A 14881-nucleotide genomic window follows, 5' to 3' on the forward strand; every position below is an offset into this window, starting at 1 on the left:
ATGGATACCACCTGCACTTCTGTTCGTGAGAGAGCCTCTCCTTCCCTTACGCCAAGAACTCAGTGTTCCCTATAAGTCCCTGGTGGCCCCCCAAACGGCCCACCCGGCGCGCTGGTGTTCAGAGGAGCAGGTTCTTCACTGTGAAAGTCTGCTCACCGTCACGGCCCCTTTAAGAGGCATGTACAGCAGCTGGCTGCAGCTGCGGTAAACTCAGTCCCACTCAGCCTCTGGGGATTGGGCAGCCGAGCATCTTCACTCCCTCCTACCTTCTACAGTTACAGGTCGATTAATTATTTCTCTCCGTAGTTGTTGCGCTTCTGTTTGTCTAGATCCCCAGTGACTTTTCCTTGCTGTTTGCTCTGTGTTTCTGTCACAACTTTGATTTGGTTGCCAGAAGATGAACAAAGCTTCTATCATCTACGCCATTTTTCCTTTCAACAAATCTATTTTTCTAGACAGTTCATATAAATGGGATCATGCAGTATGTGGTCTTTTCCGAATGGTTTATTTGACTTAGCATTATGTTTTCAAGGTTCATCCATGTTGTGGCATGTGTTATAACTTCATTCTCTTTTATTGCTGAGTAGTATTCCCTTGTATGGATTTATCATATTATTTATCCATTCATCCCTTTATGCACATATGGTGTGTTTCTACTTTTTGGCTTTTAAGAGTGAATAGTGCTTTTAAGAGTATTCTTGTATAATTTTTTGTTTGGATGTATGTTTTCATTTCTCTTGGGTAATAACATACCTAGGATTTGAGTTGCAGGATCAACATGTTAACTATTTAATTTTTTGAGGAGCTGCCAAACTGTTCTCAAAGTAACAGCAGCATTTTACATTCTCACCAGCTGTGTTTTAGCATTGCATTTCCACCAATATTTGTTATTGTCTTTATATAGAACTGCCCATTCAGATCCCTTGCCTATATTTTTAATTGGGTTATTTGCCTTTTTAAAATGATTGAATTCTGAGTTCTTTATATATTTTGGACACAAATCCCTTATTAGATACATAGTTTGCAGATATTTTCTCCCATTGTGTGGGTTGTCTTTTCACTTCCTTGATGGAGTCCTTTGAAACACAAAAAGTTTTTAATTATGAATAAGTGAAATTCATTTTTTTTTGTCTCTTATGCTTTTGGTCTAATGTGTAAGAATGCTTTGCCTAATGCACAGTTATGAAGATTTACCTCTATGTTTTAGGGTTTTAGCTCTTATATTTAGATCTTTGATCCATTTTGAGTTAAATTTTGTGTATGTAAAATAGGGTCCAGTTGTCCCAGTACCATTGTTGAGAAGACTAGTCTTTCTCCATTGATTTGTCATGGCATCTTTGTCAAAAATCAAATGACCATCAGTGCAAGGGTTTATTTCTAGACTCTCAGTTTTAGTCCTTTGACTCTTACCTGTTCTTATGTTAGCACTATACTGTTCTGATTACTGTAGCTTTATAATAAGTCTGAAATCATGAAGTGTGAGTTCTCCAACTTTGTCCTTTTTTACAAGATTGCTTAGACTATTCTGGATCCCTTGCATCATCCTAAACATTTAGGATTGGCTTTCCATTTTCTATTAAGAAGCTAGCTAATAGGGATTGCATTGAGTCTGTACATCAATTTGGTGTATATTGTCATCTAACTACATTAAATCTCCAGATCTATGAACTGTCTGTCCTTTCTTTTGATGTTTATTTAGCCTTCAGTTTGCCTGCCTTATTAATATGGGACTATTAGGGCTCAGTGTTAAAAATTTGTTATTTTGTTCTGCATTTCTTCATTGACCCAGGCATTCACTTCTTTTTAAAAAGTTTTAATTTTCATTCCATTACAGTGTTAATATTTAAATATTATTTAGTACAATATTTTAGTCCAAAGTAGTATGGTGTGAATTTTAATATTTTATTGGATATCATTGTCACTAAGAATAAAAAGTATGCTTTATCAGGTGATAATTTTACTAAGTTTGATTCTATTTTATTGTTAAAATGCAGTTAAAAATTTTAGTATATGTTAATTTCAATTAATGTAATCCACTTGTTGAATTTTAATGAGCTTAATCGAACTTCATTCTTAGAACATTAGAAAAAGCTAATTTTTTTCCCCCCCTCTACTGTAGTCGGTGGTAGATGATTGGATAGAGTCATACAAGCATGACCGAGATATAGCACTTCTTGACCTCATCAACTTTTTTATTCAGTGTTCAGGCTGTAAAGGTAAGATATATTTATTATGGAAGCAGAATGTTCTCAAATGATCTTTTCTGTTTTTCTCCACCTAAAGATATATTAACACTTCATATTGAAAATAATGCCAAGATATTGAGTTGTTTGCTTTATAACCATACAAAAAGTATAAGGAGAAAAGAGCAAAGAACACAAGTGAGATAGAAACTATGTTGAGAAAGTTGTGTTCATATTTCAATGAAATTAATGAAAACCTTGGCAGTTTATAATTGTTATGTTACTTTTATTAGATATGTTTCCCACTTTCAGTATCTGGTTTTAGGAACAAAGAAATGGATTAAGAAGGGAGGAGGAAGATAATGAAGAGATACAGGTTCATATGGCAGGGAACTGTTAAGTGTAGGGAATTAAAAAGTGCCATGAGTAACAACAGCACGTAAGTAAGTAAATAAATGAGTAACTAAGGTAAAAAAAGTATTGGTGAAATTTTCAATTTTTCTTCTTAAAGGTAGAGAAACTGAATTGGGGAATGGGATATTGTTTAATTTTTTTTTAACTTTATTTAAAAAGATTTTGAAGTAGGAATGGGAAAAATATAGAAATGTCTTCTGTGGGACAAAAATAGTACAGACATTTATCAGGGGAACAAAATTACGTGAGATTGAAGAGTCATATATCCTGATCTGGATCAGTAAATGAGTCAGTCAAGGTCACGGGCAGGTTCTGATTTATTCCGTGTCTCCCTAATACTTATTCCATTCTTGAAATTCTAGAAAATGCCTAGGAAAATAAATGTTACAAAGTCTTCCAAGGGCATTACATTTTTTTTTTTTAATGAAAATGGCACCAAAAACACAGGCACTGGAAATCCAAGAGGGGAGAAGGTTGCTTAAAAATAGATTTAAAAAGTTAAGATGCTAAAGAACGACTGACTTAAACACATCTGAAGAATCCCAAGAAGCAATTTATTTAGATGTACTCCTTTAATTCTTTTTTAAAATATATAAACAAATTCATGTTTAATTAGCTTTTTTTCCTGCTTTAATTTTATAATACTCCTTTAAAAATACTGTCATTGGAAATGAAGAAGCACATTATAAGAAATGTTGCATTTTATTTAAGGTTGATCACAACATTCAGTGCAGCATACATATTAAATGTTATGTATATGAGACTGGATAAACAAACTTAGTAACTTCTCAAGTCTGTGTTCATAATGCTAGTAACGTGGTCAATTTTCAGTAAACTTAAATTGTCTTTAGAGAACAGAGAGTTGCCTAGTTTACTTCTTAGCTAAAGGTAGCTGCAAATCAATATTAGAAAATTCTGACTGCTCAGCGAAAGTGTTGTAATGAAAATATGATGAACCATATTAATTTTTAAAAATGAAATCTTAATATTATTTTTATATTGCCTGTGTCCAGTCCATCTTTCTGTAGTAGAAATGTACAAGTACCTGTTTGTTATGTAATCAAGGGCTCTGTCCATTCTCTTTATTTTCTTTGAAAATGGAAGGTTCATTGCAGAACAACTGAATGAGCACCAAAAATAATTTGATGAGTTCAAATTCTAATTTTTATTTTCAGTCTTTTCTGTTATACCATAGATTGATCAGTATTAGTTTTCTAATTTGGCTTCTGAATTGTAGTTTTAAAACAAGACCATAGTCAGAGCACTTTCCTTTTATCAGATTCATTTCTTCCCTTGCATCAGTGTTTTTATAATTCAGGAGCTTGCCAACTCAACATTTGGTTATACCTGGTCACAAACTAGATTATCAAGATTTTTAAAATTTGAAAGTATTGAAAACTTAAATTATCAGGTAGGTTTAAATACCGCCATAATGTATATGTATATATTTTTGACTCAAAGATCCATAAAAGGGAATTTATCATATAGTCAAAGTTAAGGTCATTAAGTACTTTAAAAACACATTCAAAATTATTTAGATAGAATTCTTTTAGAATTGAGTTAGAAATTCTTTAAGTATATACAGTGTACGTTAGCCTTTTTCCTGTGGCCTCAGGATTGTCAGTATGAGCATCAGTTATTTTACTTTAGTTATGCCTTCTGCAGTTATTGAAGTGTTGAGGGAATTTGGCCCTACACTGAATGGCTCCAGATTGCTCTGTGGTTGGGGAGTCTGGTCAGTGGTTCCCGCCCTTTTCTTTCTTGGTCAGCTCTCACTTTTTAGTTTACCAGTTTTTAGCAGTCTCACTTCATGTCCCCCACACTTTTCAGGCAGTGAGCTCTGGTCCAATGTCCTAATGGCGATGGCGCCTTGACACCTGCCTTCAGGAGTTACGTGCATGGAGTTTGTGACAGCTACTTTTCTGCTTATTTTTTGGGTTTTGGCTATTAGTCCCATTTCTCAAGTTCTTCCTATCATCTCATAGACTATGTCAAAATGTATACAATATGTTTGCTTTGATATTTATTTGCTTATAAATATTTTTTATTTTTTTATTTTTTTAACGCCTATAGCACCTGGTATTCCCAGGTGGTCTCTCATCCTAGTACTAATCAGGCCCAACCCTGCGTAGCTTCCGAGATTAGACAGGATCGGGCACATTCAGGGTGGCACGGCCGTAGACTGTATATAAATATTTAATAGAAATTGTTTCAGGAGTTGATTTACTTGTTCTCTAGCACAGCCAAGTTTACAACACCTGAGTATATAAAGTATGGGAAGTTCTGAAGATATATCCATGACTCTAAATTAAAATAAAAAACCTTTCAAAGGGTTACTTGAGAATGCACTTCTTTAGCCAAGGAAGTGGTGGTTTCTTCCAAATTTGTTATACTTTAAAACAATTATTTCGTTCTTTAATGTCGTGTGAAGTAAGGACTCTTCTTCTACAGCACTAGAAATTGATTGCATCAAGGGGTGGCAGCACGATGTAGATGAATAATGTCAGACAAATTATTTAACTTCCTTTTGCCTTAGCTGTAGCTTCTTTATCTGTAAAGCTGGGATTATATAGTATCTGTCTCACAGGCTTGTTACCAAGGCTAAACATATGTGAAGTAGCTGGCATGCATAGTAAGCTCAATCAGTGTTAGTTCCTGGCCTATCGTGTTGGCTTTGTTATGCTACTGGGAAGTCTTAATTTGCATATCTACAGAGAAGAAGCTCAAGCATTACTTTTTCTTTTCAGGTTTGGGGTTGGAAAGAGAGCATGATGTTTTATTGTTTTTAAATTTATATATACACACACAAGTACATGAATATAGAAAATATAGCTTGGCCAATTGAAATAAATCTATTATATCTAGTTTTTATAATCTCATCTTCCTGTGCTAAGACATTCTTCTTTTAGATATTACAATATTTATAGTATTCCTAGTGATAAGATTAGCAAGAAATAAATAATCCAGCAATAGAAATATGATTTTGAAAATCCATTTTTTACATTTGGTCTTCTTCTTCTTTCTTTCTTTCTTTCTTTCCTTTTTTTATTTTTTTTAATCTGACACTCCACCAGTGAGAAATTCATGTAGATCTTCTCCCTGAATTGTCTCTTTCTTATAACTTTTTCCTATAAATTCCTTTCTGATATTTGATTTCTACCTGGCTAATTTTTACTGCTTCTTGTAATGTGCCTTTCTCCTCTCCCACCCTCCTTTAAAATTCTAAATGTTCTTATCAAATACCTTCTCCGTGAAACACCTGACTTATGTTAATCTTTTTTTTTTCTTTTTTTTTTTTCCCCCAGTTTGAACTATAGCCTGCTTTGGCATTGCCACTCATTAGGACACTTATTACATACCACCTTTAATATTTTATTTTTCCCTTCCTTTCTCTTTTGGGTTATTCTTTATTTAAGTTTCCATCTAGATTATAGACTTCTGGATGGGCAGGAACTACAACTTATGTTTATTTAAAGGTCTTTTAGAGGACGATGGGATGTAGTTGCCTTATATCTAGTAGTGCTTAATAAAGAAATCCGATTAAAGTAAACTGCCTATTACACTTTCCCTTATCTTCAGGTTCATCCTCAAGATTTTAAATGTTACCCTAGATACTGCCTCATCTTGATGACTTGTTTTATATTAAAGAGACTAAGGCAGTATACATATCATAGACATGAGTAAAGTAAGTCAGGTAGAAATGGCAAAGGCTCATTGTGCTAGGAAAAAAGATGTCAGAGTGTGGGGCCGTTCTCTTGTGCACATTGAGATTGGGATTTGTGTTTTATAGGGTTGAGTATCATGGTAAAGATCATATTAAGTACGCCTTATTGTGTGACTGTAGACTTTTAAGTATCAGAGACTGACTTAGAAGTTCTCTTTATTTTTATTTTACCATAAATTAACTTTATAACACTTGCAAATTTCAGGAGTTGTCACAGCAGAAATGTTTAGACATATGCAGAACTCTGAAATAATTCGAAAAATGACTGAAGAGTTTGATGAGGTAACATTACCCTAAATGTTTTGATAATTTTATGCATGTTGATCTTGATTTACTCTTGAAAGTATTCTTAAATTCTGAGTATTCATGTGGTGGTTAAGGGCTTTGGCATCAGATTCAATCAAATGATGGCTTTGTGACCATGGGCAAGTTGTCTTATCAGTTCCATCATCTGTAAAATGGGGCTAATAACACTTATAAGGCTGTTAATTTAGTAATGTTTGAAAAATTCCTTAGCATTTTATAATGCCTGGAACATAGTAAGAACCTAATAGATGGTAGCTATCATTATTATCGAAAAAATAAATAAATAAAATTTCAAGGAAGAATAAAGCTTAGAGGCTAAGAACATATTTTAGAATATGGTAAAAGGAAGATTTGGTCAATATTTGGGGAACCAGGTAGCTCAGGCAAAGGAAATACATGTTGTGTGCGTGCACACACACACACACACAATTTCTTTGTTTAAAATCTTTGTTTCAAATATGAGTAGTAAAACAATACAAAAAAAATAGCTTAGACATGAGTAGATCTTTTATCAAGTGATGTCTTTGAAGCATTATTACCAATAAAGACATACTTAGATTTACTGTAACGTAAGCTGCCTCAGGACAAGGATTTTTGTTTGTTTTGTTCACAGGTATATTCCAACACCATTCGTTTTATTTTTCAAAACTTTTCACTGTGAATTTTCAAGTAGAAAGCCTTGTCTCATTTTAGTTTTATTTGATCATCTTTTTCTTGCTTACTCTGATGGGACTTTCAGTTATCCTAAAACGGGAGTCCCTAATCCTTGGGCCACGAACCAGTACTGGTCAGTGGCCTGTTAGGAACTGGGCTACATAGCAGGAGGTGAGCAGCGGGGGAGTGAGCAAAGCTTCCATCTGTATTTACAGCTGCTCCCTAGTGCTAGCATCACTGCCTTAGCTCTACCCCAGATTATCAAGCATTAGATTCTCATAGGAGCACCGGTCCCTGGTGCCAAAAAGGTTGGGGACAGCTGTTCTAAAAGATAGACAAAAATTGTTAAAATGGCTTTGATGATCACTAAGTGCTATTCCTCAGTCTCCAAGTAGTTGAGGTAATTATGAGTAATGGTAGTATTTTAGCCTTTTAATATTAACTGTTTTAGCAAGAACCTTCTTATTAAAAGGAAACAGCCATTTGAGATAAGAATCCTGAAATATAGTTTGAAAATGATCAGAAAACCAAGTTGCTAACAATCGAGATGGTACATTTCAATGTAGTCAGTCACTAAATGAGTCAATCAGAAAATATGAAAGAAAACCTTTTTTGGAGTATTAGGACCTTATTCTCAGATGAGAAATAGTTCTACTTATATATGGCACAACTTAAAATAAAAAACATTGTTCTAATGACAAAATTTAATTGTTAAAAAAATTTACTGACCTGTACTGATAAAGTGATCTTAAGTCTCTAGGATGCTCTTGTCAGAAACTCTTACTTTAAGAAATTCTCTGTAGTATTGGTCTCTTATTTTTAAGGACTTGTTTGTTTTTGATTAGTAATGGAGAATCTCAATGTAACTGTGTTGAAGAATACCCCACTTATATAGAAGAGTTCTCGAGTATGAGTATTTCCAGGCAATTTAGCTATATTTCCATTTCTTTTTAAAATTATCTGTTGACTAGTTGATGTCCTGAAACTAACGAAGACATACATTGTAATCTTTTGATTATTTATATATCATACACCAATCTATTATACTGTCTCAGAATATGATTTCATCATTTCGAATTCATTTGGAAATATAATTTTGCTTTTGTTTTAAAGAAACTTAATAAGTATATCTTTGCTTATCAGACTAATGTTTTGGTTTGATGGGAGAGGCTATTTATTTTTAACCAGAGTAATTGGCATATATTTGCATCAGTTAATGTGAATTCAGAATATCCATTTTGGTCTTAAATAAAAGCAGAGGTGATCAAAGGTACCTCTACTTTTCCATATTGTTCTGCTTACTTTCAGGATTTTATTGGAGAATAAAGGTGAGATAAAGGAGTCATTTCAGCTTCTGCTTAGGATATTTCAAAAACCAGTAAAATTTTATTGTCATGTATTTTAAATAAAATTGCCATTTACGTTTTTTGTTTTAGGATAGTGGAGATTATCCACTTACCATGGCCGGTCCTCAGTGGAAGAAGTTCAAATCCAGTTTTTGTGAATTCATTGGCGTATTAGTGCGGCAGTGTCAGTATAGTATCATATATGATGAATATATGATGGATACGGTCATTTCACTTCTTACAGGATTGTCTGACTCACAAGTCAGAGCATTTCGACATACAAGCACCCTGGCAGGTCAGTATTTAGAAATATTTTTTGTGTGTATTTCCTACAGTTAGAGATGGAAACAATTTCCATTAAAAAAAGTGAAATAATAGTGTCATAAATTAATTTTGTTTATAAAGTTACCACTAGGAGGACACTCACCAATCGCTCCAACTCCCATGAATTGCTCGGAGTGGGATGATATTTTCAAATTTCGATTCTGTGAAGGCACATTATAGTTAGTATATAATGATTTTCTTATAGTAAACATACTTGATTATTAATCCACAGAAAAGGAAAAGAGGTGGATAGGAATGTATTGGGTTCTTAAAAGATGAGATGTTTTATCAGGGAGGATATTGACAGCAAATCGAGGGAGACTATCAGTCATTTTGGATATGTAGTCTTAATGACCCTTATTTTGTCACTGGTATGAGTAGGCTCCCTCATGGTATGATGGTCCCTACAGGATGATGTTTACCGTTTAACCACATCACAAAAAGTTGATTTTTCTTATGCTTCTTAGTAACTTGAGGCTGAGTCAAATTCTTTGATTTTTAAATTTTAATGAAACGTGTTATATTTTTAAGTCTCACACGGTTAATTCTAGAACAGTGAATTTTGGTGTTGATGTTGATAAAATCTTTTGTCTTCTCATTTGCGCTAAAGGTAAAATTGTACTGTTATTGAATATGTGCTTTTTGATTGGAGTTCGAATAAATTAGGTGCTAATTTTTACTATAGTATTTTAAGCCTTAACGATAGAATATTTTGGTATCTACAAAATTTTTTGTTTTCTAAGTGTGGGGATTTTTTTCCCTTTAGAGTATTTTCCCAAAGAATTAAAACTACGGTTAGATATATTTCTGATAAGTCCTCCATTTTAAAAAATAAAACTCAGATAATACCCCTGTAGGTTTTTGTTTTTAGATTCAAAGTCACAAAAAATGAAAGTGATCTTGCTCTATGAACTTAGGTGGTATTTAATGTTAAGAATTTGATGGCTAAAGTAAATTAAAACAAGTATGAAAGGCGAATAATTTTAGATCAGAATGACATACTGGTTTGCCGAAGGTGTAGAATAGTTTAGAGCAGAAAATTATAGGACTCCGTTTTAAAGAGAGCCAGTAGCCACAAATTAAGATTTAGTTTTGTGTTGATCTGTCATGGAATGAACAAGGTCTGAGAATAGTTGAGTGAGCTAATGAAAGCATAAAATGGTCAGCTATTTCTTTTAATAAGTTTTAAATAACAGGTAGTGAGTCTTGTTTCAGAAGCAAGAGTTCAGTAACAGAAGGTATGGGAATCTGGAGGAAGTCTGATTTTAAAAATATCACTTTATTGAGTGATACTTTACTCTTTGTACTTATAACTTTTCATCTAGATCTGTTCGTCATAATTTCATCATTGTCTTTATGATGATATGTAATAGAGCAGAATTAAAGGAAATCAAATACTGATAAAATTCATCAGCATTTTTACACATTTTTGATATAAAGCACTTAAGCTCCCTCTCCCTTTGGTCACTGAAATAGCTAAATGACTGTTGTATGAGCCACAGTTTACTTAGAAGGTGAATCATGATTTCTGGAAAAGATCATTGTAGGGAACCCATAGAATATGGGATTTGAGCATAGTCTTGAGACAGATTATCTAGTTTTAAATCCTGGTTTAACTACTTATATGAACTGTGTAATCTGAGGCAGATTTCTATCTCCCAGAGTTTGTTTCCTCATGAATGAAATGAGGATAATAGTACTTAATTTTGAGAACTTGTGTGAGGATTAGGAAATAATCTGTAAAAAGCATGTAATATAGGTAACTGACGTTCAGTAAGTATTTAATAAATATTAGCTGTAGTTTTATTATTGTTGTCATTTGTAGCAGCTGTATCTTTTCTGTTAGAAGCAGAACAGATCGTTTTGTTTTTAATTTCTCTTGATCTTAAATTTGAAAATTTTGCATCTGTGAGACTAATGTCAACATTTTCCCCTTTAAAAATAGCTATGAAGTTGATGACAGCTTTGGTGAATGTGGCACTAAATCTTAGCATCAATATGGATAACACACAAAGACAGTATGAGGCAGAACGGAATAAAATGATTGGAAAACGAGCCAGTGAGAGGCTAGAACTCCTACTGCAAAAGCGGAAAGAGGTAAACTTAAGTATCGACCATTTAAGCTATTAATATGTGACCAACTTGGTCACCATTAATTATGATATAACATTGCTAGTTTATCATTTAAAATTTTTCAAAAGATTTAAATTTAAAAAATATATTTCAAGTATTTATCTAACTTAGTTTTGTTGATTATTCATGCAAATAGGACCTTTTGCATATATTTTTTTTTCTGTGTGGACTTGGATTAAAAGTTCAAGGCTTTTAAGTAAGGAATCCTGGGCAAGTCTGACAAGTGCTTTTAAGCCTTAGTGTTATTCATCTCTAATGTGAATATATCTCTCTTAACTTCCTCCTTCAGCTTGTTAGGAAAAAATAAGGTTTCACTTATGTGAAATCACTTTGAAAAAACTTATAAGCCATTTATGGTGTCTCAGTTGGTGGCTTTTTTGTATGCATAGTGTAGAGGCACTTGGTTAACATTAATGACTGACCACTAAATTCAACTTTGAATGAAGAAAATATTTTTTCATCCTTATGCTAATAGTAAATAAAATCTTTCGATTGAGTATTTGTGACTTAAATTTCTCCTTCATTGATGATATAATATTTTGCCATCTTATATTGAGGGTGCTAATTTTTATTTCTAATAGGCAAAGTCCAGTGTTTCAAAAATATTAGTAATTAGTAATTAATGTTTGCTATGATAATCCATAAATACTTGATTTTGACATTGGTTGGGGGGGTGGGGAGTGGTAGCTGTAAGTTTTAGTTATTTCTGAGTCAATAACTTTTAAAAATGCCTTGAATCAAGAAAAGCCATAAAAATCTTGCCAGTGTTTCCCCAATGCCTAAATACCTCATTGTTTATGTGTAGTTTGAAATAAAGAATTGACCTACTTGTCCTTTAATGTAGTTAATAAATTTCATCAGATGATTTATTAGGTGAACATAATATGTCTTAGTCCTTGAATTTATGGCCTAATTCTTGGACATATATTTAAGATTGAGAACACAGAATGAGTGGATCTATAGGGTAAAGGATTTTGAGATTAAAGTTCCTATACAAATAAAATAATACTTCTAGGTTAGGGTTAAGTTTTTACACATGTTGAAAAACCATCTGTACCTTCAACTACCTGTGCTAATGAACATAAGAAGTACATGTCCTTGTTAGCATTATTTGGAAAGGCAAGATCATATTCATGAAAAGAAAAAGAAACATTTTACAAAGCACATAACGTAATCTGAAAGCTAATTGATGCTTAGATTGTGAAAGGTTTTTCTCTTAACTCTCAAGCTCTGAAACAGTTTTCAAACACAAGGTCTGAATTGAAAATGTATTAAAGTAGATTAGTCAACCAAGATTTGAAATGTTAACTTGATTATTTCAGGCGAGCCTTGTTTTCCTCAAAAGAATTTTCAGGGAGACAGATATTTTTTACCATTATTTTACTCTAATCCCTTTTGTTTTTTGAGCAGGCACTAGTTAATACAACTCTTCTTTTTCAGAAGATAAAGACCAAAGTAATTATGCTTTTTGATGTGAACATAAATGTTACATAGTAATCTGTATTATAATACACTACTTACCAGATTTCTTTATGTACCCTTATACAGTGGAAATTTGTGAGCATTCGAAGAGATTAATCTACCAACCAAATATTAAAAGCCAAGTCAAATATTCCAGGTATCAAGGGACATTGGCTACCTGATACATAACACCTGTCACTTTTTCTATGTGATAACTGTTGTCTAGTGGAATTAAAAATTAGATGTAACCACCAAAATACTGGCGAAAACCTGCATTTGTACTTGTAACAACTTTGAGCTGTTCTTTTGGTTGTCTTCATTACAATTGAAAAGATACTATGTGTTTTTTTTTCAGCTTCAAGAAAATCAAGATGAAATAGAAAATATGATGAATGCAATATTTAAGGGAGTGTTTGTACATAGATACCGGTAATTAAGGACATTTTTGTTCCTTTGTAATTCTTATCTAAGTTTGGAAGTGGCTTAAGCAGTATAAGTTAGTGGAAAGAACGCTGGAATAAGATCATTGTTAGAATTTATGTCTTCCACTGATTGAAACACTCAAGATAAGCTATTTAACTAATAAACATCTTAACTTGATGTTTTCTACCTGAAAAATTGTGTAATGTTGTTCTTGACTTGTAGCTGTCCAGCAAATGGAGGCTACTGCTATTATTAGGAGTCAGGGTATAGAATATTTCATTACTTTTGATGGATGTATTATATTGGAAGACACTATACAGGCTGACTCTTAACTCTCTTTTTTCCATTTGAATATCAGTGGGAAAATTTGGATAGATGTGAGACATTTTCTTTTGCTATTTTGAATGAATAGAGGAAAGAAATAGATTATCTTACCACCATTTCTGCTTTAACCTATTCTTTAAATGTTGGTGGCATTCTTATTCAACTTCTCCCTCATTTCCTCAACGTGGCAGTTACTGAGTCAGGTTAATACTTCTTTGTAATGTCCCTTTGTCCATTCTTAACTTTTTATTTCTGTGTCATTACCTTAGTCTATTCCTTCATCATTCCCCTGCCTAGAGATTTTTGAAGTCTCCTTAAATTTTTTTTTTCATTGCATTATTTCTCTGCACAAAATCCTTCAGTGACTCACCAGTACCTACAGGAAGAATTAAAAATAATTTAGTCTGACATTCAAATACAAACTGAGCTTGGCCTCAGTGTTATGTGCAATTAATTCTCACTTGGAAAATTATTCTCTAACCAGACTAGTGTGCATACTATTTTCTGAATATACCATGCCCAGCAGTTGTGAGCTAAGGCTGGGATATGGCATGGTGTAAAAGGTGGAGATTGGATTTTGTAGGTAGTTTTATTTATTTTTAAATATTTATGTGGTGATAATTATGCTTTGACAACTAGACTGAACTTTTGGCATTCAGGGGCCATGCTTCAGTTCTACTTTTAAATCCCCAGTAGTACTTAGGATTGTGGTATATTCATCATAGGTTTGAATTATTTGGCATCTCTTGAATAAACCGCAAGTTATATGGTATAGTGGCACTAATATGCATAATTTTTCCTTTCTCCATTCAGTGATGCAATAGCTGAAATCCGAGCTATTTGTATTGAAGAAATTGGCATTTGGATGAAAATGTATAGTGATGCCTTTCTTAATGACAGTTATTTAAAATATGTTGGTTGGACTATGCATGATAAGGTAAGGTATGCCCTACAGACAGTTTGTCTACACACATAGGCGGCACAGCTATCTGCAGTTCTCATTCATAAAGTTATCTGCATGTAGGTACACCTGGAACCACATTCCTATAGGTCTCTCTCCTTCAATCTGTTCTATCTGCTCCATGAAAATGTCATCTCTATCACATAAAGTCTTGTAGATTTTTGAATCTTGGCCACTGGTTTAGCTTTCAATCTTGACCTATTTTTTGTACTGAAATATTAGAATCATATAGGTGGTGGTGAGGCATTTCTTCGAGCAGTAAGAAAAGTCCTTACATAGTTGGTACATGAACGCTGTATTTTTTTAATTCCTCTTTTGACAAATATGTGTTAGATTATAAGTTACAACTTGGCCTCTGACCTTTTTGATTTTTTATTTTTATTTTTTTTATTAATTTACTTTCCTCTGAGGTTGCCTCTTCACTGGCCTTGAAGTTCCCTTATAAATAGAAGTTTTGTAAAGGTAAACTTACTGTAAAATATGTTACTGTCATCTTTTAAAATAGTATTTCTCAGGAACAAATTTTCAAAAATTTTTCATTTGACTCACAGAAATAGTAACTCCACAGGTATTTAGTCTTAAATGTATGTATTGATTCCAATTTTTGTATTGTCAAAAAAGAGTTTCT

At 33.0% G+C, this 14881-nt stretch overlaps 1 protein-coding gene and 1 pseudogene across 6 annotated transcripts in view; one reads left to right on the forward strand and one right to left on the reverse strand.

Annotated features, from left to right (window-relative positions):
* The window catches only part of STAG2 (stromal antigen 2), a 119200-nt gene that overhangs the window by 55139 nt on the left and 49180 nt on the right, over positions 1-14881 (forward strand). For all 6 annotated transcript variants that reach the window (XM_016119922.2, XM_036227292.1, XM_036227293.1 and 3 more), the window contains 6 exons: positions 2120-2216; positions 6527-6603; positions 8718-8922; positions 10897-11048; positions 12901-12974; positions 14106-14229. In XM_016119922.2, coding sequence (XP_015975408.2) covers positions 2120-2216; positions 6527-6603; positions 8718-8922; positions 10897-11048; positions 12901-12974; positions 14106-14229 — 729 coding nt within the window. The remainder of the gene's footprint in view (positions 1-2119; positions 2217-6526; positions 6604-8717; positions 8923-10896; positions 11049-12900; positions 12975-14105; positions 14230-14881) is intronic.
* Positions 4662-4780, reverse strand: LOC118608325 (annotated as a pseudogene).

Source organism: Rousettus aegyptiacus, unplaced genomic scaffold (assembly GCF_014176215.1).
Source record: "Rousettus aegyptiacus isolate mRouAeg1 unplaced genomic scaffold, mRouAeg1.p scaffold_m13_p_9, whole genome shotgun sequence".
Classification (NCBI taxonomy): domain Eukaryota; kingdom Metazoa; phylum Chordata; class Mammalia; order Chiroptera; family Pteropodidae; genus Rousettus; species Rousettus aegyptiacus.